The 27,338-nt window shown below is 43.0% G+C and overlaps 1 protein-coding gene across 2 annotated transcripts; it reads left to right on the top strand.

Annotated features, from left to right (window-relative positions):
* The first annotated feature begins 628 nt into the window (after nucleotides 1-628).
* On the top strand, nucleotides 629-25,288 carry ESD (esterase D). 2 transcript variants are annotated; one of them, XM_065406146.1, is made up of 10 exons: nucleotides 629-726; nucleotides 6,640-6,679; nucleotides 8,065-8,140; nucleotides 10,369-10,457; nucleotides 11,166-11,264; nucleotides 17,679-17,803; nucleotides 18,509-18,628; nucleotides 22,448-22,546; nucleotides 23,950-24,117; nucleotides 25,046-25,288. In XM_065406146.1, the coding sequence occupies exons 1-10, from the start codon at nucleotides 634-636 to the stop codon at nucleotides 25,124-25,126; spliced, it is 990 nt and encodes a 329-aa protein (XP_065262218.1). In that variant the 5' UTR covers nucleotides 629-633; the 3' UTR covers nucleotides 25,127-25,288. The 2 variants fall into 2 exon arrangements, with proteins under 2 accessions (XP_065262218.1, XP_065262227.1); XM_065406155.1 differs by lacking the exon at nucleotides 629-726 and adding an exon at nucleotides 1,215-1,235.
* Nucleotides 25,289-27,338: the final 2,050 nt, after the last annotated feature.

Below are 27,338 nucleotides of genomic sequence, written 5' to 3'. Positions count from 1 at the left end.
TTTTTCTCTTACTTAATTGGCCTCTCAGAGTTGGTAAGACAACTCCCACCTGTTCATGCTCTCTGTATGTGTGTATATATATCTCCTCAATATACGTTTCACTCTATATGCATCCGAAGAAGTGGGTTGTAGCCCACGAAAGCTTATGCTCTAATAAATTTGTTAGTCTCTAAGGTGCCACAAGTACTCCTGTTCTTTTTGGAGGGGGAAGGGAAGCCGTGGAGGGGGCAGTGACATGGGGGGGGGGGGGGAAGGAGGCACTACTGGCGCTCTGGAGGAGATAGTGGGGGGGGGGGGGAGAAGGGGGAAACAGGGCAGTGACATTGTGGGGAGGGAGGAGGCAGCCCTGGAATAGGCAGTGGGGGGTCCCTGGGATGTGGACACTGTGGGGGGAGGCAGTCCTGGAAGGGGGATGTTGGCACTGGGGGGAGGGCAGCCCTTGAGGGGACACTCTGGGGGGCAGCACTGGAAGGGGCGGGGCGGTGTCCCCGGGGTGTGGAGACTGTGGGGGGGCAGCCCTGGAAGGGGCGGGGGGCCGGGGCGGTGGCCGTGGGGGAGAAGGGGCAGGCGGAGGAGGCAGGTCTCCGGCGGTGGTCCCGGGGCGGCGCTGTGGGCGGCAGTCGGGGCGGCGCCATGTTAAGAGCCGCCCTCCTCCGTCCCCCGCGCTTTCGGCTGCTCCGGCACCGCGGCCCGCCAGCGCCTGCGAGCCCCCCGCCTGCAGCCGAGGTAAGCGGCGGCGCGGGCTGTCACTGCTCCCGCGGGGGTGGGTGCAGGGCCGCGATTGCTCTGCCGGTGCCCCGGGGGAGGCCCTGGGGCTCGGGAAGGCGGCTGCGGCGGGCTCTGCCGACAGGCCCCGGTAGCGCTCACCGTCCCGGCGGGCACAGCCGTGGCCAGGCCCCGCCGCGCTGAGCGCAGCCGGGGCTCGGCGGTGGCTGGGCTCGCTGCGGGCCTGGCGGTCAGCGGGGGAGGTAGCGCGGCTGCTCGTAACCCTGGGGCGCCTGTAACGCGAGACTGAGCCGGGCTCTTCGCATGGGCTGAGCTTCGCCCTGGCCGCGCCAGAAGCGCCGCCAAACCAGCGCCAGGTTGTCCGCGTCCAGCCTCGCATCGCTTCAGCCAAACGGGTGCCACGTCACCCCCGAGTTGACGCGTGTTCATAGTCACCCAGCTTGGTCCGGGCAGCGGGGTCCTGTGTTCTCGGTTGTACGAGTCCTGTAGAAAGAAATCAAATTGCGCAGGTAAAGCTTGCAAATTGGGGGGGGGGGGGGGGGTAATGAGATACCAGCCTATTGCTCTGTGCTGGGTGGGGGAGCGAGGCAGTGACTTCATGCAAGTCTCCCTGTTCCCACAAGGACCTCCTCAGAGGGGACCTGGGCATCATTGTAGACAGCGCCATATATACATACCCCTGCTCAATGGACATCTGCAGTCAGATAGCAAACAAGATGTTCTGATGTGATGGAGAATTAATACAAAGAATATGATAATGTCCGTATATCAACCCTTGGTGTGGTCTGTACTGTGTACAGTATTGGTCACCCAGTCTCAAAAGGCTACTGCAGAACTAGAGGGCATTCAGAGAAGCCTGGATCAAGGGCATGGAATATCCCATGTGAAGAGAAACTTTGAAGATTGGATAGTTTATTTGAGAAAGAAGATGTGATAAAACATATAAATTAATTAACAATAAAGAAAAGATAAATGGGGAACTCCTTGGAATCACCTTGCTTGACGCCTGTATTTACAAAAAGTTCCAGTCTGATGATAAAGGAAATTGACAGAGCGTCAAGGAATCTTCTGTGCAATAGTTCTCATGGTAGAGACAAATACAATTCCTCTCAAGTATAGGGAATAATCACCCATGCACTTTGAGCTTCTTTGCTTCAACACTTAGAAAATTCATTTCTTCCTCTTATCTGACAGCAAGTAATGTTACAGAAGGAACTGCCAGGGCCTAATTTGCACCACTGAAGGTTCCTGGCTTGCCTTCCCTTCCATCTCTCCTTCCAGTTGCCAAGTCTACCTTACTCTCCTTCAGCACTGACAATGCCCCCCCCAGCCCCACCCCCCAGCTACTTGAATCTTTACACTGGTTTCCCTCATGTATCAAGTTTTTATCCCTTTAAAATTCTCCGTAACTCCAGCGCTGTTTTTCTTCTCCTATACTCCTTATGGTTTGTCCACAATCTAAGCTTTGTTTCCTTCCCCTCTAGTTTTTGTGCCTTCTTTAATTGTACCCTATAATGTCTCTGATTTAACATTTGTCAAGGTCCATCTCTGTCATCTGAAAACACTTCAGGACCCTCCCCCCATTTCAGAATCAAATACCATCCAAAAATAGTTGTATCTCCCACTGTTAAAACTTAGAGAAGGTAGGCGAGGTAATATCTTTTATTGGATCAACTTCTGTTGGTGAGAGAGACAATCTTTTGAGCTAGACAGCGCTCTTCTTCAGGTCTGACCTGCGTAGCTTGAAAGCTTGTGTTTCTCACCAACCGAAGTTGGTCCAATAAAAGTTATTACCTCACCCACCTTTTCTCTCTAATATTCTGGGACCTACATGACTACAAGAATGGGGCATTACTATTAAAACTATCGGAAGTTAGGTGTAGACAAACCAGCATTGTACTAACCGGTAAATTCCCCTGCAGCTGTTGAATTGTTTCCTACAATATATTTTCTGCTTTGTTTTGCTTCACTTTTGAATAACTTTTATGCAATGAGATTATTCAGTAGATATATAGAGCTCATAGAGGATCAGGAAGAATTGCCTACCAGACTAAAATTGCATTTGACTCATTGCATTCCATTGGTGATCCTGCTTCTGCAAAAACGTAATCTGTTATATTCCCTTTCCTTTTAGTTGCCTTTTTCAACATATTGAAAACACATTGACTTCACTGAAGATACAACAAAAATGAATTTGGTCTACTGCATATAGTTCTTTTTGACCAAAGCTTTCAAAGCTGGGTGTCGGAATATGAATTTAGGAGCTTAGTTTTAGGCCTGGTTTTTTGTTACGTGAATCGGCATTGATATAGTCAAATTCGAATGTGATTATAGAAAAAAGAACTAGACGTGACCACAGGGAAATATTAACTTTGTATATATAAAATGAATATAATATAGTGTAAAGATTTGCATAGCTGTGGACTTGTTCTGTTACAAAAATTGATTCTTCTGCAGGATTATATCCTTTTAATTCATCACATTTTGGGCTTGAACAAAAGTACAGTCAGTAGAACAGGTAAACACAAATACTACCATTTACATTTAACACTGAAATTGGATTAAAAATCTAACAACCCCAAGGCAACAAGAAACATCCATTGTCTCTTTGCTGATAAAAGAATATTTAACTGAAGCTCTTTTAATTTACAATATACCATAGAGGTCTGTCGCATAAATGTGCGATTTCAACTTTACGCGGTCGGCAAAAACAAAACAAAAAAAAGAGAAATACAACAATTTTAATACTATACCTGTAGTGCGGGCGATTTCGCCCGCCATTGAACTTAATGGGGTTTTGGCTATACGCGGTTTTCGCTTTACGCGCTAACCGGAGAACGGAACCCCCGCGTAAGATGAGGCAGACCTTGGCTTTATTTAGAAGCTCTCACTTAAGTTAAATGTAATAATTTTCTCCTAGTATTTATAGTTTTAAAAAGTTCCTAAAGAAGACAGCTGCATTTTTATTAGCGTTTTCCTGGCTAAACGCAAAACATTTGGTTAGAATTTAAACTTACGGTTTCAGAATGAGCAGAAAAGGAAGGTACTAGGCATCAAAATTAATTGGTGATGTTACTTTCTTAGCAAGTCAGGGATGGGTGGACAAATTTCTGTTATGATGGGGTTTCACAGTAAGATAGAAAACTACATCAGGCTAATATTTAATAACAGTAGAATAGTCCTTTTTAACTTTCTGCAGCTTTTTAAAAAAATTGCACGGTAAACGTATGGCTGGTAGATATATTTATTATTTGTATAGTGGTAGTGCTTAGGGGCCCTAGTCATAGACTAGCCGTCACCTTCAGCCCCCAACTAAAACCTCTCCAGCGCATCATCAAAGATCTACAACCTATCCTGAAAGATGATCCCTCACTCTCACAGATCTTGGGAGAAAGACCTGTCCTTTCTTACAGACAGCCCCCCTACCTGAAGCAAATACTCACCAGCAGCCACACACCACTGAACAAAAACACTAACCCAGGAACCTATCCTTGCAACAAAGCCCGATGCCAACTCTGTCCACATATCTATTCAAGTGACATCATCATAGGACCTAGTCACATCAGCCACGCCATCAGGGGCTCGTTCACTGCACATCTACCAATGTGATAGATGCCATCATGTGCCAGCAATGCCCCTCTGCCATGTACATTGGCCAAACCGGACAGTCCCTAAGCAAAAGAATAAATGGACACACATCTGACATCAGGAATCATAACATTCAAAAACCAGTAGGAGAGCACTTCAATCTCCCTGGCCACTCAGTAACAGACCTAAAGGTGCCAATTTTGCAACAGAAAAGCTTCAAAAACAGACTCCAACGAGAAACTGCTGAACTTGAATTAATATGCAAATTAGACATATCAATTTAGGCTTGAATAGAGACTGGGAATGACTGAGCCATTACACACATTGAATCTATTTCCCCATGTTAAGTATTCTCACACCTCTTGTCAAACTCTGTAATGGGCTATCTTGATTATCACTACAAAAGTTTTTTCTCTTAATTAATTAGCCTCTTAGAGTTGGTAGGACAATTCCCACCTTTTCATGTTCTCTGTATGTGTATATATATCTCCTCACTATATGTTCCATTCTATGCATCCGATGAAGTGGGCTGTAGCCCACGAAAGCTTATGCTCAAATAAATTTGTTAGTCTCTAAGGTGCCACAAGTACTCCTGTTCTTTTTACATCCCCACTGTGCTAGTTGCTGTACAACCATATAAAAAAGACAATCTTTTCCTTCAGAAATTTACAGTCTTCCTATAAGGCAAGAGAGAGTAGATGAATACAGGAAATATAGAACACAAGCAAACCAGTGACAGAACTTGGATTAGAACTAAATTTCCTGGCTCCTCATACTGTGTTTAAACATACAATGCTATCTCCCATTTAAAAAAAAAAAAAAGATGACAGTTTAAACACATCCCTAGTGAACTGTTACTGTTGCATGATATTTGGCTATGGTAGCATCCTGAATAATAAAATCCCATTTCCCTTCCCCACTCTTCCAGAGCAGTGTTCCACCTTTTCTCCTCCTCCTACCCTTCTCCCCTTCCCCCCCCAAAAAGAGAACATGCAGTTGGTGGGTCTCCTTACTAAAAACTTTGGGAACCACTGTTATAGAGGATATTCCCTATGGTAGCTGAGGGCTGATAGTGAGATTAGTAGATACACCATCTTGACTTATTTAGGAAAAGTGGAGTATGAAGTACAGTAGAAGTACAGGAATGGAACGTTAGTTCTCATAATTCTGTCCCCTCTCAGTCTCTGTCCTCTGCTCACATATTCCCTTGTGTTCTGCCCATTTGTCTCTGCTTGTTCCTGGCTCAGCCATTCCTCAGTGAGTGCCTGGAATAGTCTCTCACTATATGCCAAGGAATTACTGGAAAAAAACATCTTCAAGAAGTTACACCTCTACCCCGATATAACGCTGTCCTCGGGAGCCAAAAAATCTTACCGCATTATAGGTGAAACCGCGTTATATTGAACTTGCTGTGATCCGCCGGAGCATGCAGCCCCCCTCCACTCCCCCCGGAGCGCTGCTTTACCGCATTATATCCAAATTCATGTTATATCGGGTCGCGTTATATCGGGGTAGAGGTGTACTGAAACCCCAACTGTTCAGTTAAGTGTTTAACATGAAATGGCCATGCTGCATTCTCTGTTTGGTTTTGTCTGGCATTCTTTGCTTGTACCTTTAGATTGTAAACCCTTAGAGGTGGGACCCTGTTATCTTTTTGACACTGACTTATTATTCAATAGTACCATGGGTATTTAAGATGCTGTGTACCAGTCAATGAGGGTTTCTTTTAAAGGGTAGGGTAAAATGAGCATGATGGAGCTATGTATTCTTAGGGCTTTGTAAGAGGCCCTCAGTTCAACCTAAACCAAAACCATGTGGTTATGTTGTACAGCACTGCTCATCTAATGCCTTCCAATCACTTCATAACATTTGATTAAACCATATAAAGCTGGTGTAGAGTCTCAAGCAGAAATCCATGTGATCTAACTGTTTTGTCTTCTCAAAAAAGTTTTAAAGAGGAGAATTAAAAAAAAATTAAGAATATTTTTGTGTAGAAAAAGTTGGCAGGAAGAGAGAAAGTTAAGAGGCAGAGGAAATGCATGAAGGCCACAGTGTGAAATTGGAAGAAGCTACAAATGCATTGGGCTTCTCAGGATGACATCAGCTTAGTAGCAGTGAGATTCTTTATTAGAGAAATGTTGTTTTTGGAGTCTTAGAATGTAGAGAGTGAACCTCTTAGTTCTTCTAGGTCATCTCCCTGTTCACTGCAGGTGTGGTGATTATTGCAAGTGTTCTGGGTGGGTTTCAGCAGAAATATTTTAATATGTTTGAATGGTACCTACTTTTCCAGAGAAGATTGCAAAAGTATGTTTTTATATTTTTCAGGTTCCTTATTTTTGTATAAAGATTGAGAGAAGTCAACCTGGTAAGATGGAATCCTCTGATATTGTACAGTAAAGCCCTAAAATACAAACTAATGTTAATGTTGACAGACTAGGAGTAGCAAAAATAATTGTATAATAAGTAGTTTTGAGAATAAACGTAAAAAGATTTGGAGCCTTCTAAAGACCTTGCCTTTCAAAGATGCTAAGAGTCTAGTTCACTGCTGTGTTACTCCAGTTTTATGCTAGTGTAATACCATCATAGTCCAGGGAAGTTACACCAGTAACAGTAAAATTGTAGTAATTGAATTAGGGCCCAAATGTATAGTCATGCTCTTATTGTCTTAACGTAAAGATATAACTGTTGGCACCAGTTTCTTCAAAATGCAGATGTCGATAGTTTAAAAGGTTCTATTTATTAGCAAAAGTGAAGGTATTTGGGTAGTAAGTGTTTATTAAGGAGTTAAAATTCCCAAGCACAGAGAGTGTGGTGAGAAAACATATACTTCTAGAGTTAATTTATGAACACAATGAAGGCAAAGGATAGGATAATTTCTGTTCTGTACTGTTCTGTTCCTTGCCAGGCTTGGAAAGTAGTGTTCGCAAAGGCAGAATAACACAATGATCCCCAAACTGTAGGATTTAAATGTAAATTCATTTTAAATGTGCAATGTAGGAGTAGAAGCTGGAGAATAAAAGACTATAGATTGCCAGAGGTGGAATGATTTCATAAGACAAAAAGATGTTCAAACCTGTGTACCACAAAAGAACATATGAGGAGGTATCTTGGTAACTTGATCCCATTCCCTTCACACCATTACTGTTCTCTCCTTTTATTAAAAGTTACCACACACACAAAAAACGTTGGCAAACAGCCACAAATTTGGTACCCTATTATAGACCACAGTTATTAAACCTGAAATGTTCATATAAGGCAACTGAAATTTTTTTTCTGAAACGTGGAAAGAATTTGTGTAACTGGAAGGTAACTTCTTTGTAAAAGTCAGCTGTACTGTAGTCACCTGAAAAAAATGGGCCATCCTGATTATCACTATAAAAGTTTTTTTTTCTCCTGATAATAGCCCACCTTAATTGATTACTCTCTTTATAGTTGGTATGGCAACACCCATTTTCTCATGTTCTCTGTGTATATATCTCTTCCTACTGTATTTTCCACTGCATGCATCCGATGAAGTGGGTTTTAGCCCACGAAAGCTTATGCTCAAATAAATTTGTTAGTCTCTAAGGTGCCACAAGTACTCCTCGTTCTTTTTGCTGATACAGACTAACATGGCTACCACTCTGAAACCTGAAAAAAATGGCCATTCAAAGTTGTTTTTTGTTTTCTGTTTTTTAAAAACCTGTTGGCTGGAGATACAAATTGATAGTGGTTTTTGTTGTTGTTGTTTTTGTTTTGTTTTTTTAACAGCTGAGATTATGGCACTGAAACAGATTTCCAGCAACAAATGCTTTGAGGGTTTCCAGAAGGTGTTTGAACATGACAGGTAAACATTACAAAGGCAACCTAAAATTTTAGCACCGGGAGAGCAATGGCAGTATCATATTACTTCCAATATTTCCATAGTCAAAAGAAAGACAAAATATTCATTTCCCTGATACTAATATTAGTGTTTTAGTAGCTTCATTTTTATATTACATCTTCAGCTTACAAGTTGCTTTATTCTACATTTTTAAACACTTATTACTAAGTTCGGCAGAGGGAAAACATTAATAGTAAATTTACTATGTCCTGAGAATTGGTCTCATCACCTTGGGCTGCTGTATTTGCAATATGGAGATATGAATATATATTAACTCCATGTGAATGAAGCAGTAAGTGTTTTATTCACATGACCAGAAGCATCAAACAAACTAAAATAGAAGTAGAAACAATCTTTTAGTGAGGAGGAATTACCTATACAACTATATATAAGCATGTAGTTTTCATTTCTGGTCTCTAAAAGACACCCATTACCCATGAATCAGCAATTCTTTGCTGTGAAGGGGAGAGACTCTTTTAGATAAAGGTCAAACTCCAGTTGCTTATGTAAGTCTTTTCAGCCTGTTTGCTTGTGGCATGAAATAGAGTATAATTCAAATGTATTACAATATTAATTAGGTGCTTGTCCATCTTTTGAATTAGAATATATACACCTCTACCCCGATATAACGCGACCTGATATAACACGAATTCGGATATAACGCGGTAAAGCAGCACTCTGGGGGGCGGGGCTGCGCGCTCCGGCGCATCAGCATGTCTGGCTCCGACACGCTGCTCTGAGCGGTGTGTTAAGGGTGCCGGGCCAGGGCCGAGGGGTTGGATAACGGGCGCAGGGTCTCGGGGGGGCGGTCAGGGGACAGGGGGGAGCCACACCCTGAGGATGGGAGCTGCAGTGCAGGGGAACGTCACACGGGCTCCAGCTGGTGCCGAGAAGTTGGGGAAGACTGGTCCACGCGGGGAAGTTGCGGATCCAGGGCAGGGAGAGGTGCCCATCCTAGATGGCGCCATGCAGGTGCCCCTGTCCCGGCGCTGGAGGGCTCGGCACACAGCAGGCTCAGCTGACAGGCTGCACCCCGCTCGTAGCAGCGCCGGGCGGGCTCTCCGGGGCCATAGCGCCGCACTACCTGCCCGCAGTCAGGGGCTCCGTGTGCCCCGGCAGGCAGCTGGCCGCAGCGTCCTCACCAGAGACGGGCTGTGCGGAGGAGGAGAGATGGGGCTGAGCGCGGGCACGCACGGCAGGAGCCTCCCGCCGATGGCTCACCTCCCCCGGCACCGCATGGGCACGGGGCGGGGACCAGGCACACGTGGGCACCTCGGGCGAGGCTGCCCGCCCTGCTCCCCCTCGCGGTGGGGGTTGGATAGGGGGCGGGGCTATTTGCTGACTATTAATAACGGAGATGCTCGAGGCCAAAGCAAGTTCAATATAACACGGTTTCATCTATAACGCGGTAAGATTTTTTGCCTCCCGAGGACCGCGTACTATCGGGGTAGAGGTGTATATTCCTTTATATAGTACTGCTGCTGGAAGATCTTGCATCTAAAGAAAGTAGCTTCTGAAGAAAAAATGCTTTCTATTGGCAGTTTTAACATTGAATAAAAATTGGGCAATTGATTAGTGTATCAGTCTGGGAGACTGAAACAACTTGACTTTTGCTTTTATATGTGCTGCACTGTAAATTATGTGAGCTATTTGTATATGTTCTTAAAATATGTCTCTCCAATTTAACAGGCAGGAGTTAGGTTGAACATTGTTAGGTCTTGAATTCCAATGCTAATTTTCAAAATATTCCCTACCAGCCAGACTGTAAGGATTTGGTTTATTTTTGTTTCTTTTTAAAATGTATTTAAAACATAGTAGAAATGCAATCAGTGTTACTCAGTAGGCTAATGTTGTTAATTTCACTTGCACTCTTAAAATACTATTATCCATTGAATCAGTAATGGACTGGTTTAGATATTCTGATTAGTATTCTAGAAATGCATAGATAAACTCTAGATCAGGGATCGGCAACCTTTGGCACGCGGTCCACCAGGGTGCCAGGCCGGTTTGTTTACCTGTCACCATTCCAGGCCAATGGGGGCAGCGGGAAGCAGCGGCCAGAACATCCCTTGGCCCGCGTAGGTAAACCCTGCTCTAGATAGTGTGTGTGTTTTTTTTTTTTTTTTTTTTTAAATGATTGTCCTGGGCTTGTCTGTTAGATACTGTTAATCAAATGTATTTTGTTGCTACAGTATAGAGTTAAAATGCAAAATGAGGTTTGGAATCTATTTGCCACCAAAAGCAGAAATTGGGAAGTGTCCTGTGCTGTACTGGCTCTCAGGTGAGTAATGTGAACTTCGGTATTTTTAAAAGATACTGTTACTGTAAATTTTGGGTCTTAAATTAACCTATGTAAAAATGGAGATAAATTGATTCCATTAAAGTATGGTTGCCAACTTTCTAATTGCACAAAACCGAACACCCTTGCCGTGCCCCATCCCCGAGGCCAAAAAGCGGTGCCACAATTTTTTTTTTTTTTTACAGCGTTCCTCCCCGAGCACGCCGTTGCTGCTCCACTTCTCCCGCCTCCCAGGCTTGCGGCGCCAATCAGCTGTTTGGCGCCATAAGCCTGGGAGGGGAGGAGAATTAGGGCGGGGGCCGCGTGCTCAGGGAGGAGGCGGAGCAGAGGTGAGCTGGGGTGGGGAGCTGTATTTGAGAACTCTGCTTATAGTAAATGAACAAGCACTTGTGTGGCTCTCTGGATGAAACATTCAGTGACCTAATTATGGTCAATACCTAACCATGGACAAAATCCCAAAGATCTATAAAAGGAATGGTGGTTGATACAAGTGGGAAATGAAAAAGTTAGTACGATCAAATCTTTTTTTCCGTGGAAATGTGAAAATGTAACTGAGTCTGTTTCTATGGACTGTTAGCAATTACATTCATTCTTAAGGCATGAATCCCATTTATTTTTAAACTTCTCTAGTATATGTTGGAAGCTGGAATGCTGTGAGTAGTATATAACCAGTCATATTTTTATCTCTAGGATTAACTTGTACAGAACAGAACTTTATTACCAAATCTGGTTTTCATCAGGCTGCAGCTGAACATGGCCTCATTGTAGTTGCACCAGATACCAGTCCACGTAAGTGTCTTCAGGTTTCATGATGAGCCTTCAGCATATAAACGTTTACTGCTGCTTATCCCCAAAGAATAGAATGATTCATGTTACTACTAAATGTATTGGTGTAATTGTATCTTTATTTGGAATGTTCCATCTGTAGGTTCTATAGATTATACCAATTTGCTGAATTATGTGTTTAATATATATTAAATGAATTGTAACTTTAGAACTCCACTATTAAAGCCATTTTAATACAAATGCCCTAAAATTAAGATAAGGGGGCAGTTCAGGTCACACACGGGCAATGTAAGACTCTCGTTCCCCTCCATTTTTTTTTTTTTTTTGGTTCTCCAAAGTCCCTGGCTTACACTTCATGACACATCTTGGTGTATATCGCTGATACTCAGACAGAGGCTCGAGAGCTGCAAGTGGCTCTTTAACGTGTTTCCTGTGTCTCTTTGCAGCACATGATATTAAAACACTGTGTGATTTAATTATTAACTAATCTAAGTTATTTAACCAAGCAGGATGCTTTTACTATGATATTAACCCAGGGGTAGGCAACCAATGGCATGCGTGCCAAAGGCGCCACGTGAGGTGATTTTCAGTGGCACTCACACTGCCCGGGTCCTGGCCACTGGTCTGGGGAGCTCTGCATTTTAATTTAATTTTAAATGAAGCTTCTTAAACATTTTAAAAACGTTATTTACTTTACATACAACAATAGTTTAGTTATATATTATAGACTTATAGAAAGAGACCTTCTAAAAATGTTAAAATGTATTACTGGCATGCGAAACCTTAAATTAGAGTGAATAAATGAAGACTCGGCACTCCACTTCTGAAAGGTTGCCGACCCCTGTATTAACCAATTGTAGTTGATAAAATAATAGGCATTTTGCTGGGAGAATTTATATATAATATAAGTAGTAAATGAAACAATGAATTCACAGTACTGTGGCTCTTTTGGGTAGTGTTGATTGCTAATTTGGCTCTTGAATCACAGAGATCTGAGTATCACTGGGATATACTATGCTGGTACCTTACATCATCCATGGAACCCTGTTGGAACATGGAGCTAGTGTTTTGTTTTTACTGTGTTGCATGATTTTTCAGAGCCTTTTACTATTTACTGTACTTGGTACTTATAAAGCTAAAACAACAGTTTAAAAAAAGCACACACATCTCTTCCCCAGTGCAGAAGTCTGGCTCCGGTAGGGTTCCTTGGCTGGTGTAATGTTCCCTTATAAGGCATTGATTAGTATAGAAATTGGGGAACCTGAAAAGGGGAAATTCTGTACCCACCTTTGTCACAGTTCCCTGGAGAGTTCTGTAAATTACACTACAGCTTTCTGAATGCTCTTGGTATTTTCTGCTACAATGGTACTTATGCTATACATATCGGAGGAGCCTTTTGATATTTTCCAGCATTTGATGGCATCGAATCTCAACAAAAATGCTTGATTTAATTCCCTCAAAACAACTTCCTAACAAGTTCCTTTCACAAATTATTCGTCATGGCTAGGTATTCCAGTTCCCTGGACATAGAATGTAAGATCATTGAATATTTGAGAGCCCTTAATCACAACAATGATTTAAGGACAGAATTTCAACTTTCTGAAAGTTCTATGCTTTAATCTCTTTTTTGTATTAAGAAAAATTACTGCAAAATATTTTACTGAACTGCTAGGGGAGCAACATATATTCTTCCATATTTTGTCCTGGGACCTGATGTCTTCCTGTGTTTAGTGCATTTTTAATTAATATGCAGAAATATTGTAACATGCATTCATAGCTATTATGTACTGCAGAGAGGGATGGTCAAATCTTCATTATGTCATTCAAATAACATCAGATTAAGGGTTTTGGGCTGTAACTGCCCTTGGGTGCTTGGACTTGCTTTTGTGCTACCTCTGGCCATTTGCTCTTTGCATGCCTGTTCATTGATAGGATCATACGTTCTCTTTTGCACTAACCTCTTGGCCTGTCTCCTGCCTTTGTAACTTGCCATAACTGGAATAAATCAAAGCAGAGGACTGCAAGCTCCGCTGTGTTAATGGATTTTCTAGTGCATCTCTGATGTCCATTGTGTTCCAGACAGCCTCAGTTCTCTGTTCACAGGGCCCAAATCTCTAACATCTTTAAGTTATCTGGAACATTGAGTTTGCAGCAGATTAAATGTAATCACATATTAAAGTAAGTGTTCCGAACATAGCGTGGAGAAAATATTCAGAGCGGTGTGTTTGCATGTGCAGGTGTCTGTAAGTGCATGCCCAGTAGAAACTCTCCTGGAAACACAACATGTGGGAAGCAAAGAGACTTAGCAGTATTAGGGTATGTCTACACCCAGCCGCTAGTTCGGCGGCTGAGAATCGAAGTTCTGGGTTCGACTTATCGCGTCTTGTCTGGACGCGATAAGTCGAACCAGGAAGTGATCGCCGTCGACTGCGGTACTCCAGCTAGACGAGAGGAGTACCGCGGCGTCGACAGGAACCACGGCGTCGACGGGGGAGCCTGCCTGCCGCGTGTGGACCGAGGTAAGTTCGAACTAAGGTACTTCGAACTTCAGCTACGTTATTCACGTAGCTGAAGTTGCGTACCTTAGTTCGAATTGGGGGGTAAGTGTAGACCAAGCCTTAGACACTTATCACTTCTACTGTGGTAGTGTCTAAGAAATGGAGTTAGGAGTCAGGGCCCTGTTCTTCCAAGCACTATACAAACAAACATAATCAAGACAGATTATCAAGCTCATTATCTAAGATTTGGACAAAATCCAACAGCTGAATAAACTTAGAAGCCAAGAAGAGAGGGAGAATCAAGTTATAACAGTGTGATGGTGCAGCTTACCTTTTTATCATCAGATTTGTCCAGTCCCTCAATTTCCCCTCTTGGTGGTTTAGCCCTCCAGCTGAATGAAAAACTCTTTCATGGTAAACAGAAATAAACAGGAAAACATAAAACATGGTTTTAAAGCCTCTTCATGAGGATATAAGTGAACATTTCTTCCCTTTACTGCAGGCATTTGCCCCTCTTCATGGAATGTCCCAAACATTTGTTCATCTCCATTGAGGCTTCTTCCCAGGCTGATTTTCCACCTTTTTTCCTTAAGCCCTTTCCTTTAGCAAGATTATCATGCTTGTCCTTCCCTAAGTTCTTCCTTAACAGAAAGATTCACAGTAAGTCCTACCATCTGTCTCAGACAGAGGCAACCAACCCTTTTATACCCAGCATACTTGATTTACAGCCTACAGTTCCCGTGATTCCTGGGCTACAAGTTCCAGAATCCCTCAGTTTTTGGCAGAGTCTGTGTCACAGGAGTGAGCTAAACTTTGATCCTCTTAAAAGCCCCAGGCTCAGCCTGTGATAAGCAGGAAGGTGTGTACTCATAAATTGTTCTAACAGTTGTGTCAAATTAGGTAAGAGTTTGCAATTTAATATGGCAGCAAAAAAATCCCTTGTAATTCTGGTTTTAGTAAACGGGCATGTTAGCAAGGAAGAAAGTAATGGTTCCTGTGCTAGTGGCACCTTAAATACTACGTTCAGTTCTCAGCGGACCAAATTCGATGATGAATCCTGGTCACATGCCACCTGGAGGCACGTTGCGCATATGCTAAGAAGAAGAGTTCTGGGACCTGCTATTAAGAACGTAAGAACAGCCATACTGGGTCAGACCAAAGGTCCATCTAGCCCAGTAGCCTGTCATCCGACAGTGGCCAATACCAGGTGCCCAGAGGGAATGAACAGAGCAGGTAATCACCAAGTGATCCATCCCCTGTCGCCCACTCCCAGCTTCTGGCAAACAGAGGCTAGGGACACCATCCCTGTCCATCCTGGCTAATAGCCATTGATGGACCTATCCTCCATGAACTTATCTAGTTCTTTCTTGAACACTGTTTTAGTCTTGGCCTTCACAACATCCTCTGGCAAGGAGTTCCACAGGTTGGCTGTGCGTTGTGTGAAAAAATACTTCCTTTTGTTTGTTTTAAACCTGCTGCCTATTAATTTCATTGGGTGACCCCTAGTTCTTGTGTTATGAGAAGGAGTAAATAACACTTCCTTATTTACTTTCTCCACACCAGTCATGATTTGATAGACCTCCTATTATATGTCCCCTTAGTCGTCTCTTTTCCCGGTCATATTAATCTCTCCTCATATGGCAGCTGTTCCATACCCCTAATCATTTTTGTTGCCCTTTTCTGAACCTTTTCCAATGCCAATGTATCTTTTTTGAGATGGGGCGACCACATCTACACGCATTATTCAAGATGTGGGCATACCATGGATTTATGTAGAGGAAATATGATATTTTCTGTCTTATTATCTAGCCCTTTCTTAATGATTCCCAACATACTGTTCGCTTTTTTGACTGCCACTGCACATTGAGTGGATGTTTTCAGAGAACTATCCAGAATGACTGCAAGATCTTTCTTGAGTGGTAACAGCTAATTTAGACCCCATTATTTTATATGTATAGTTGGGATTATGTTTTCCAATGTGCATTACTTTGCATTTATCCACATTGAATTTCATCTGCCATTTTGTTGCCCAATCACCCAGTTTCGAGAGATCCTTTTTTTAGCTCTTCACAATCTGCCTGGGACTTAACTACCTTGAGCAATTTTGTATCATCTGCAAATTTTGCCACCTCACTGTTTACCCCTTCTTCCAGATCATTTATGAATGTTGAATAGGACTGGGCCCAGTACAGACCCCTGGGGGATACCACTATTTACCTCTCTCCATTCTGAAAACTGACCATTTATTCCTACCCTTTGTTTCCTATCTTTTAACCAGTTACCAGTCCATGAGAGGACCTTCCCTCTTATACCATGACAGCTTACTTTGCTTAAGAGCCTTTGGTAAGGGACCTTGTCAAAGGCTTTGAAAATCTAAGTATACTATATCCACTGGATCCCCTTTGTCCACATGCTTGTTGACCCTTTCAAAGAATTCTAGTAGATTGGTGAGGCATGATTTCCCTTTACAAAACCATGTTGACTCTTCCCCAATAAATTATGTTCATCTGTGTGTCTGACAATTTTGTTCTTTACTATAGTTTCAACCAGTTTGCCCAGTACTGAAGTCAGGCTTACTGTCCTGTAATTGCCGGGATCACCTCTGGAGCCTTTTTAAAAATTGGTGTCTTTTGGCGCTGTACCTTTTAATTTCTGATTAATCTCCTCATTTTGTGTAGTTCCCCTTTCTGAAACTAAATGCTAGAGTGTTGGGCTGCTGTGGTGTTTTCCCTGCCACAGGGAAGTTAAATTTAATTATATTATGGTCACTATTACCAAGTGGTCCAGCTATATTCACCTCTTGGACCAGATCCTGTGCTCCACTTAGGACTAAATGAAGAATTGCCTCTTCTCTTGTGGGTTCCAGGACTAGCTTCTCCAAGAAGCAGTCATTTAAGGTGTCAAGAAACTTTATCTCTGCATCACGTCCTGAGGTGACATGTACCCAGTTAATATGGGGATAGTTGAAATCCCGCATTATTATTGAGTTTTTATTTTAATAACCTCTTTAATCTCCCTGAGTACTTCACAGTCACTTTTACCATCCTCATCAGGTGGTTGGTAATATATCCCTACCGCTATATTCTTATTTTTAGAGCATGGAATTACTATCCATAAAGATTCTATGGTACTGTTTGGTTCGTTTAAGACTTTTACGTCATTTTATTCTATTGTCAAATCATGGGCAAACTGAAGAGGGATAAGAGATGGCTGGATGGATTGAATTTAAGGGAAACATAAAAATTAAGTACCGACAGTATAGCCTTGGTGAAGGAGGATATGTCTACAGTTATTCAAAAGAGGAATGACTTAGGTTTTATATGGGGTTCTAATTTATTATTGACATGAAACAGAGAAAAGGTGAATTGAGAATTAATATACAGAAGATGTTCCTGATGGTGAGATTAACTAGACTGGAAACTCCCAGGGGAGGAAGTGGAACATATAATTTGAATAATTCAAAACTAGACTGGACAAAGCAATCAAAGATATACGGTAGTATAGGATATCTTGTATTGGCAGGAGAATAGACTGGATTTTCTGTTTCTAACATGTCCCTGATTTATTTGATAAGAAATTCATAGTGTAGTAAGATTCAGTTAAATTAATATCTGATTGTACATCAGAGACAAATTTTGGGATTGAAGGGATGAAGAAAAGTGAAAACTAAGAAAATGTTGCACTTTTTACTTGTGAATCTCAAAGCATTTTGGAAACATAAATGAATTAACCCTCAAAACACTGTATTACTGCTTAAACATCATCCTCATGTTACAGTTTTTGGGAAACTGAGGCACAGAGGTTAAATTTATCCAGGTCCATCTAGAAGGGTGTGGCTTATATCATGGAAAAGAATACCCTAACATCAAACATCTGATACAGATGGGACAATAAACAGAGAATCACTTTTCCATGATAGGTGGCTGCAATATTGAAGGAGAAGATGAGAGCTGGGATTTCGGCACAGGTGCTGGTTTTTATGTAGATGCCACTGAGGAACCATGGAAAACCAACTATAGAATGTACTCGTACATAAAGGATGAGGTGACTTTTTTCCCCCAACTGAAATTAATGTTGCTAAATGTGTTAAACTCAATCTCATTGTTTTGCCTTGACTAGAGGGACTGATCTCCTCTTAATTGGACTATTGTAGTGAGATGGCCGCTTATCATGCATATCAAAGTTGGACCATGTTCATTAGCAGTCAAATGTCATCAAAATAGAATGCTTGAGCAAATCTATTAAGATGATGAATAACAATACATAGAAGTCTGTTAATTTGCAGCATGAGTGGTCCAGATTAAAAAGTAATGTTGACAGGGACATGAAATATAAAAGGCCTCTCCAGAACAAGTTGTCATTCTGCTCATTTTGTGAGAACATATTTAGGGATTTAGTTAAAATGAGAACAGGGTTATAATGAAACCTCAATCTTGTTATACATGTACATTTACATAAATGTATTGTAATATGTCTAGTTGATTAACATCTTGTAGACTATGAAATGTCTACAGATGTTTGAAATGTTTCCTTTTGTGTTTAGTGATATTCAGTAGTTGAGATTGTTTTGTACTTGTGGTTAATTTAACAGTTGAGGTCACAGTCTGAAAACTAATTTGTACATTTAATCTCACAATTCTTTTATCTGGATTAAAACACAGTAATAGATCACATTAAGTTGCTTGACTCTGAAAGGCTAAATATATTAAAGTCTTCCTTTTTTTTTCTGTCACACTTGATTTTTTTCAGCTGCCTAAATTAATAAAAGCCAATTTCCCAGCTGACTCAGAAAGGATGTCTATTTTGGGGCACTCAATGGGGGGCCATGGAGCTCTTATCCTTGCTTTGAAGAATCCTGGAAAATACAAAGTAAGATATTAAGTTTTATACAATCTTTTAGAGAAAAACCGTTTAAAAATCAAATTCAAGTTAAACTCTGTTGTTGCAACCTTTAAGATTATGAATAACTTTAATTTTAATACTAATAGCCTACAGGTACTAGCACTGCCTAGTACTGAATGCTACTGTAAAATGCATTAGCATTTGGCATTGGTGAAATACCAACTACAGGATTCAAAAAGTTAAAAACTGAGTTAAATATAGTCTCCAGTGGAGAATATTAAAGTCTTATTGCTATTTTATCCAGACTATTGTAGTTAAGCAGCAGCAGCACATTTACATGGCTGTAGTGTAGCTGTGGCATCACCTAGAATGGACTTCCATCTTGAACAGTCTCTTGCAGGTCTTCTTCCTTCATCATGAGTCAGTATGGGGGGATTTGGGCTTCTTAATCCCTCAAAAATCACATCTTCCAATCTCATTTGTGGCCGATCTCATGCTCTTTCCTTTTACCTCAGCTTGTAAATCTTCTATAGAAATGTACCATTTTCTGCCCATTGGACAGGACCCCATCATTGCAGTCATCTTGTTTTCATCTGGGCAGGACTTCAGCTTCCCAGAATCATCCAACTATCTCCTCATTTGTGACAAAATCAAACCAATAGATGTTAAGAATACACCATTACTTTTGACATGGAAAACTGTTTAGTTTTCTGTCCTCAGCTGTTTAATGGCCTTGTTTCTGCTCTATATAACAGGGTAGTCCTCATCACCACGTTGAACACTCGTATCTTAGTTGTCACACATACATCCCACCACCCACCCAGAGGCTTTTGAGGATGCTGAAATGCAGTTGATGCAAGACCGATCGGACGTGACATCTTTACAGGGCTGGTGCTACCATTAAGGCAAACTAGGCGGTTGCCTAGGGCGCCAAGATTTGGGGGCGCCAAAAAGGCCAATTTTTTTTACAGTATTCCTGGGCTGGGCTGCCGGCGGCGCACTGACACCTGCGGCTCAGACTCCCTCTCCCAGCGCAGCGGCCGCTCCACTTCTCCCGCCTCCCAGGCTTGCGGCACCAATCAGCTGTTTGGCGCCGCAAGCCTGGGATGGGAGGAGAATTAGAGTGGGGGCGGTGTGCTTGGGGAGGAGGCGGAGCAGAGGTGAGCTGGGGTGGGGAGCTGCCGCACGGCTCTCCTGGGGGGGGGGGGGGGGGGGGAGGGCCGCGAGGGGGGGCGGGGAGCTGCTGCAGGGCTGGGGATGGGGAGGGGCGCAAGGTGGAAGTTTCGCCTAGGGCGCGAAACTTCCTTGTACCAGCCCTGCATCTTTGGTTACAATCTCCTGCTGTCAACCGACTACCAAGATAGATAAAACTATTCAATCCTTACCATCTACATGTAGCATTGACAGATCATTCATTTCCATGTTATAGAAGGCACATATAACTTTTAACACCATTGATCTTAAGTCCCATAGATTCTGAATTTTTTTTGAGCATTTAGTGTGCCTAGTGGTACATATAATTGTATGCGGGTCGATGGTAGTAGTGGACTGAGAATCAGGAGTATCCCAGGGCTGCATTCTCTCTGGTATTTCTAATAGACTATGTCAGGGGTGGGCAAACTTTTTGGCCTGAGGGCCACATCAGGTTTCGTAAATTGTATGGAGGGCCGGTTAGGGGAGAGGGTTGTGGCCCGGCCCCCACCTCCTATCTGCCCCCACTCCCCCCGGGACTCCTGCCCCATCCAACCCCCCCCCATTCCCTGACGGCCCCCCCTCCGGGACCCCTGCCCCATCCACCCCCCGCTCCCCGGACCCCCGCCGCCCCGTCCAACCCCTCCTCTCATTCCTGACTGCCCCCCTGGGACCCCTGCCCCCATTGAACTGCCTGTTTCTCCCTGACCCCATCCACACTCCCACCCCTGACCACCACCCCGAACTCCCCTGCCCTCTATCCAACCCCCCTGCTCCCTGCCTCCTTACCATGCTGCCTGGACCACCGGTGGCTGGAGCTGGGCCATGCTGCTGCCGCTGCCACCACGCAGGACAGAGCACTGGGTCAGGCTGGGCTCTGCAGCTGCGCTGCCCCAGAAGCTCACAGCCCTGCTGCCCAGAGCGTTGCGCTGGTGGCGGATCGAGCGAGCTGAGGCTGCGGGTGAGGGGGAACAGTGGGGGAGGGGCCAGGGGCGAGCCTCCCGGGCCAGGAGCTCGGGGGCCAGGCAGGACTGTCCCGCGGGCTGTAGTTTGCCCACCCCTGGACTATGTGATGACAAAGCTGCTGGAGGCGTAAATACGAGATGTGAAATTTAAAAATTCATCTTTAAAGGATTTTTTTTCCTATGTGACCTTTTTCATGTTACTATGCAAAGTCATAACATGTCTGCTCAGTTAGAGCTTCAGTAGCTTGTCCCTACAAGACCACATTCGGAACCACATGCAGGAGACCATAATTCATGTGTGCAAAGAAGGTCACAGTGGTTAGTTCATACATCAAGAGAATAAATTAGTATAAAATTCACAGTTGAACAGATTGGCTGTAGCTATCACCAAAATAATACATCTCAGTTCATCCTCTTAGTCTTAACTGAAACAAGGTGGGGAGGGATAGCTCAGAGGTTCGAGCATTGGCCTGCTAAACACAGGGTTGTGAGTTCAATCCTTGAGGGGGCCATTTAGGGATCTGGGGCAAAATCAGTACTTGGCCCTGCTAGTGAAGGCAGGGGGCTGGACTCGATGACCTTTCAAGGTCCCTTCCAGTTCTGGGGATAGGATAATCAAAATCTTAATTATGTTTAATTTTAAAAAATTCAAATAATGAGGAAGAGAATTGTTATGTCACATCCCTGATCTAGAAAGTCTCCCTTAAACAAAATTTTTGAAAGCATGGCAAAGGGCCAATTTAAGAAAGATATGGAATCTCTCAGAAAAATAACTTTAATCTTTCATAATACTAAATTATTTCTGTCTTCTGTCAACAAAAAATAAATTTCACAAAGTGTATGATCTTGGGAAGAAAGATTTCTTTGCAACAGCTGAATAAGGAGAAATTCCAGAGGAATTTAAAGCCTTAGAACTTTAAGATTCAGAAAAGGGTTCAAAAAAGAACTAGATAAATTAATGGATGGATGGATGGATAGGTCCATCAATGGCTATAAGCCAGGATGGGCAGGGATGCAAAACCATGCTCTGAAGTGGCCCTAGCCTCTGTTTGCCAGAAGCTGGGAATGCATCACTTGATGATTACATGTTCTGTTCATTCCCTATGAAGCATCTGGCATTGGCCACTATCGAAGACAGGATACTGGGCTAGATGGACCATTGTCTGACTTGATATAGTAGTTCTTATATTCCTATGTTCGTAAGATTGTTATAAAATGGCTGAAAGTTTGTATTGAGTTAATTCCCAATACATGCACATTACAATTCATAGAATTTTTAAGCTGTTCTGTCTTCCTTGGCATTTTCAATAAATGCCCCCATTTTACGGCTTCAGAGATTTCAAAATCCAAAGTAATCCCTTGCATTTTTGGTTAGCAAATCTTCGCTCTCTATTGTTGGATGAGAGACATTAGTGTCTTGTGTGTGTGGAGGGGACCTAATTGTACCTTGTCCCTTTTGTGGTCTCTCTGAGCACTTATTTGTGGGTTGTGTTCCTTTATACATTTAAAAAAAAAATTCTAATTATGTCACAAGACTGAGATTGACTGCTGTATAAGGTGAGAATAGAGCACTTGCTCCCCAATGTGCTACAATTGTAACTAGGCAGAACAGCTTTTGAACACACTTTTCGCTCACACCTTGCTTATCAAAATGACTTTTCTTAATCCCTATGTTTGTGTTTCTAAACAGTCTGTATCAGCATTTGCTCCTATCTGCAACCCAGTCCAGTGTCCCTGGGGGAAGAAAGCTTTTGGTGGATATCTGGGATCAGATCTAACTAAATGGGAGGTATGTGTGGGAGAGTCCAGTCATTTAATGAACTGTAAAAAGAGCTTGTGACTGCACTATGTAGTAGGGAAGCAAAACATTAAGTGATGACTTCTGTTTGAATAACACCATGTTATCCCATCATCAAACATTGAATCCGACTGTACAGTACTTGTGTGGATACTGATCACCATCATATTGCTGGCTCGCACTTTACAAAAAACATACATTAACAGGAGGCTGTTCTTACCACATAGAGACAGTAAATTCTCTCCTCACTTCTGAAGATTTTAAATTGTGAGATAAGTAGAAATATGAGCAAGCTCTGGCTCTTCATCTGTTTCCTGGAAACATTGAACAGATGAAAATCTGATCCCCTTTTTAGGGTGATGAAATGCTCTGAAGCAGCGGTCCCCAACCTTTTCAGTGTGGCGGGCGCCTGACGACTAGCCGCCGAGGAGTATGGCCACCGGACAAGCAGCCGCTGAAATGCCGCCGAAAAGCAGCAACGCCAACAAGCGTCACTGCCAAAATGCCGCCGAGAAGTAGCGTCAAGAGGCGCCGCCGAAAATCAGCGGCATTTCGGTGGCAGCGCTTTGACATTGCCGCTTCTTGGCGGCTGCTTTTCCGGCAGCCAGTAGGTGGGCGCACACAGATGCCACGGCGGGGGCCATGGCGCCCGCGGGCACCGCGTTGGGGACCCCTGCTCTGAAGGCTCCCCTTAAGTTATGTCTACACTACAAGTGAAGTGTGATCATAACATGGGTAGGCTAGCTTTAATTGAGCTAGCACAGGTAACAATAGCAGTGTAGATGTGGTGGCATGGGCTTCAGGACAGGCTAGCAACCAGAATATTTAGTTAGACTACCTGGAGGGCTTGTACGCTGGCTGCTTGCCCATGCTGAAGGCCATGCCACCTCACCTACACTGCTGTTGTTTCCTGTACATTTAGACTAAGCTAGCACGGTATGCCTGAGCTACATTCACTTGCAGAGTCGACGGACCCACAGTGTATATTCCTGTATTCTCTGTGCACAAAGGATTTGCTTCTTATAGTGGCAGGCAAAAGAGGAAAAACGTGTTGGTCAGAGATCGGTAAGTCTGAGTTCTGTAGGAGCAGGCTGGGAAAACGTTCGGTTCTTTAATCGTGATTAAATACTATGGGCATTGATACCAATAGAACAGGATTTGAGTCAGTGAGATAGATTTAAGGTTTTGGCCTGAGAGCCCCAACTTTGAACTTACTCCATAGTTTGGACAGCCTTTTAGTGTAAACATTGTCTTAGACCCCAGTTTGTTGCAGTCCATGTCCCTATCCTATCCTAAACAATAATTCTAATCCAATTTGGTAGTATAGTTACTAGGTGAAGAAAATTCTCAAAAATGTTGTTACACTTTTAATTAGTTTAATTTTATTTCTACAGGCATATGATGCTACCCATCTTGTGAAGTCTTATCCAGATACTCATCTTGACATCTTAATTGATCAAGGCAAAGATGACCAGTTCCTTTCAGCAGGGCAATTACTGCCTGACAACTTTATTGCTGCCTGCACAGAGCGGAAAATCCCTGTAGTCTTTAGATTGCAACAGGCAAGTACCAAAAGTACCTTTTTGGGGGGAAGCAGGGTGGGGGTGTCTGATGCATCCATCCCATAATTACTGGGTTGACTCTGTGCCTAAAAGGTGAAGCAGCTAGCCAGAGACAGTCCCAGTCCTGAAATAGACAAGACAGGCAAAGGGTACAGAAAGGTAAAGTGATTTGTCCAAGGTCACACAGCAGGTCAATGGCAGAGGTGAGAACAGAGAGCAGCTCTCTTGACTCAGTGCAGTGGTGTATCCACTAGACCCCACTGACTTAATTACTTTGACCACTATAGGGGGAGCTGATTTTTAGTTTAAACATTATAGGGTGTTTAGAGTGCAATCCAATCTACTGGTGACATGCTGATGAGGAAGAAAATACATGAATTTTGTTGGAGATAAGTATCTTGCTCTGTTTTTAATATAATATTGCAGTAACCCATCACAAAAGCATTATGAAGAAAGTGTGCTCTTATCTGATTGATCATCTGTATACATTTAAACCACGTAGTGGCGTTTATATAGTGGTACATTGTTGGTTTTGGCTGACAGGATCAGTCAGGAGGCAAAGAAAGAACCCTCCCTTTCCTGCAGCATTACGGCGCAGAGTCGCAGTAGCCTGAAATGCTTCAGGGTTTTTCAAATGACTCCATCCTATCTGCCATGTCCTTCCAAGCTAGCCGCTGCCTGCACAGCAGGTGTATTTATGGAGTGTGCCCATCTTCAGCGGGATGGGAGAGCCTAGTGCACAGCCAGTTTATGTAGCCTCCTAGGGCTAGGACAGGCCCTGCATAAACCTGACCTAGCCTCCTTACTGCCTTCTTAAAACGAGCAGACAGACATTGAATGAGCCATCACTAACAATGCTCGAAAATCCAGTTCCAACGCCTTACCATTAAGTACCTTGAATTGCTGAATCTGTTTTTCTCTTTGCTAGGGCTACGATCACAGCTACTTCTTCATTGCGACGTTTGTTAATGATCACATCAGACACCATGCAAAATACCTCAATGCTTGAAGCGTAGGAGTCTCTTTTGTCCAGTACAAGTCAATATGTACACAAATGTTAACACACATCACTTGCTGAATTAGTGCCTATAAAATGGAGTCATGCTGATAGTAGTGCTAAACAATCCTTAATTCTCTTTGTGTACTTCAGAATAAATATTTTGAATGTGTTCATCTGCTTTGAAACTTGTTTAACCATATTGGGAAAAGCATCCTGAGGGTATGGCTCAGAATAGAAGTGATCATTTAAGTGTTTTTGTTTTTAAACAGCATATTGACGTAGAATGTCTGTGGTCTCAAGACAGTGCAGACTGCAGCAGGAGGGTATGTGGGTGAGAGGAGAACTAGTACCACACTAACTTTCAATTGGTCTCTCATTCAGCACTGAACAGAATAACTGGACAATTTTGAATACATGGCTGAAAACAATAGCAAATTAAATGGATTTACACTCAAGTGTTTTTCTCCTGCCTATTGAAATGTATTTCCAGGCCAAAATCTGCAGCTGTTGATGGAAAATGCAAACAAACTTACACTGCATTGTGATCAACCATTCCCCCTTGTTAACATTTAACCTGTAACTAGGAGTGTAAAGGAACTCTGAAGGCAGCTAGCTGAAATCAGGTATTAAAGGGAGCAGTTCATCCTTTTTATGACTTATGGTTCCCTAGAAACTTACTCAGTGGCAAAGGCTAGAGTTTCTTCTAAGAGAGGAATAAAGGTCTGTGGCCTAATTAGTTTGAGGGATGGATACGCAGTAGGATAGACATAAAGAAACTAACAAGGAGAGCAGATTCTGCCACCTTTTAGTACCTTACTGTCTGAGGAGAAAAGGGGGGCTATTTTACATGAGTAAAGGGTAGCAGAATCTGACTCTGTTGTACCAGATTTAAAATGTTTCCCCATGGTGTGTAACTGCCTGCTAATTTGTGTGTGGGGGAAAAATACAGTCAGCCTACTCTTAACTTGGGGTAAGAAGCAACAGAGGGTCCTGTGGCACCTTTAAGACTAACAGAAGTATCGGGAGCATAAGCTTTCGTAGGTAAGAACCTCACTTCTTCAGATGCAAGACTTGCATCTGAAGAAGTGAGGTTCTTACCCATGAAAGCTTATGCTCCTGATACTTCTGTTAGTCTTAAAGGTGCCACAGGACCCTCTGTTGCTTTTTACAGATTCAGACTAACACAGCTACCCCTCTGATACTTAACTTGGGGTAACTCTCTAAAATCCTAGTGAACACGTGTGTCTCTACTTAAAAAGACTTTTATGATGGGACAGGATTTAGCCAACCTACTGTAGCTGTTCACCATGCACTATGTGTATCCAACAGCCAGTCCTTCCTCTCCCTCCTCCAATACTGGTACCGGCTATTTCAGCCTGGAGCTGGAGTAATAGCTCGACTGCTATAGGACGGCTTTGGGGGGAGAATTTTTTACCTACAGCAAGTCCCTGAAAATACTTGTGGTCCACAGTTAGGTTTGAGAACCGCATCTTAATAGAGCGTATGGACAATCTCCTCCTGTTCGTGATCAGATAACATCCTCATGTAACACACTGCGGTTGCTTACATGAACAAGTAGTAGGTCAGTAATGTAATTTCATGTCATCAAATAGAGGACTTAGGAACAAGCTTTCATCCAACCATCCAGAATCTCCTGCTCAAATCTTGATTCCCCCCCCCCCCCCCCCCGCCCCCTCTTCTGGACAGAAAGGTTAGTAGTTGGGCTTGTGCAGGACCTCCGTTCTACTTTGACAGACCCCACTGACTGCAGTGTTAGGGAGACTGATGCTACATAATACCTTTATACTTAGTGATTGCTGGCTTAAAAACTGCCCAGAGAGCTTAATGAACTCTTCAGTTACACATGTTTGATAGTCCAGCAATAGGTAAGGCAGGGGAGGGCAAGATGTTGACTGTGTGGTCACTTTCCCACCACTAAAGCAGTGACTGTAGTGCTCTAATTCTCTACAACACGTAAAACAAACAACCACTCACCACCAAGCAGGCTATTTTCCGTGTTGAAAATGTAGTGGTAGAACTGCTAGCCTGAGAGAGGACATCAAATACCAGTTTGTAGCCTGCAACCAAAATTCAAAGCCACGATTTTGGGAAACACATAGATGTGATTTTCCTCAAAAACTCGGAAACAATTCTACTCTTATGTAATGGCAAGCTAGCCTCTGCTCCCCCTGCTCTCTGTATGGGGACAGCTTAGTATTTC

This window comes from Emys orbicularis, chromosome 1 (assembly GCF_028017835.1).
Source record: "Emys orbicularis isolate rEmyOrb1 chromosome 1, rEmyOrb1.hap1, whole genome shotgun sequence".
Taxonomy (NCBI): domain Eukaryota; kingdom Metazoa; phylum Chordata; order Testudines; family Emydidae; genus Emys; species Emys orbicularis.
The sequence above is the reverse complement of the archived record's forward strand: the minus strand, read 5'-3'. Positions and strand labels throughout refer to the sequence as shown.

Coding starts and splice junctions, on each gene's coding strand:
- ESD (XM_065406146.1), top strand. CDS start 634: ATGTTAAGAGCCGCCCTCCTCCGTCCCCCGCGCTTTCGGCTGCTCCGG. Junction 17,804..18,508: donor ACTCGTACATAAAGGATGAG/GTGACTTTTTTC, acceptor GATTTTTTTCAG/CTGCCTAAATTAATAAAAGC. Junction 18,629..22,447: donor AGAATCCTGGAAAATACAAA/GTAAGATATTAA, acceptor GTTTCTAAACAG/TCTGTATCAGCATTTGCTCC.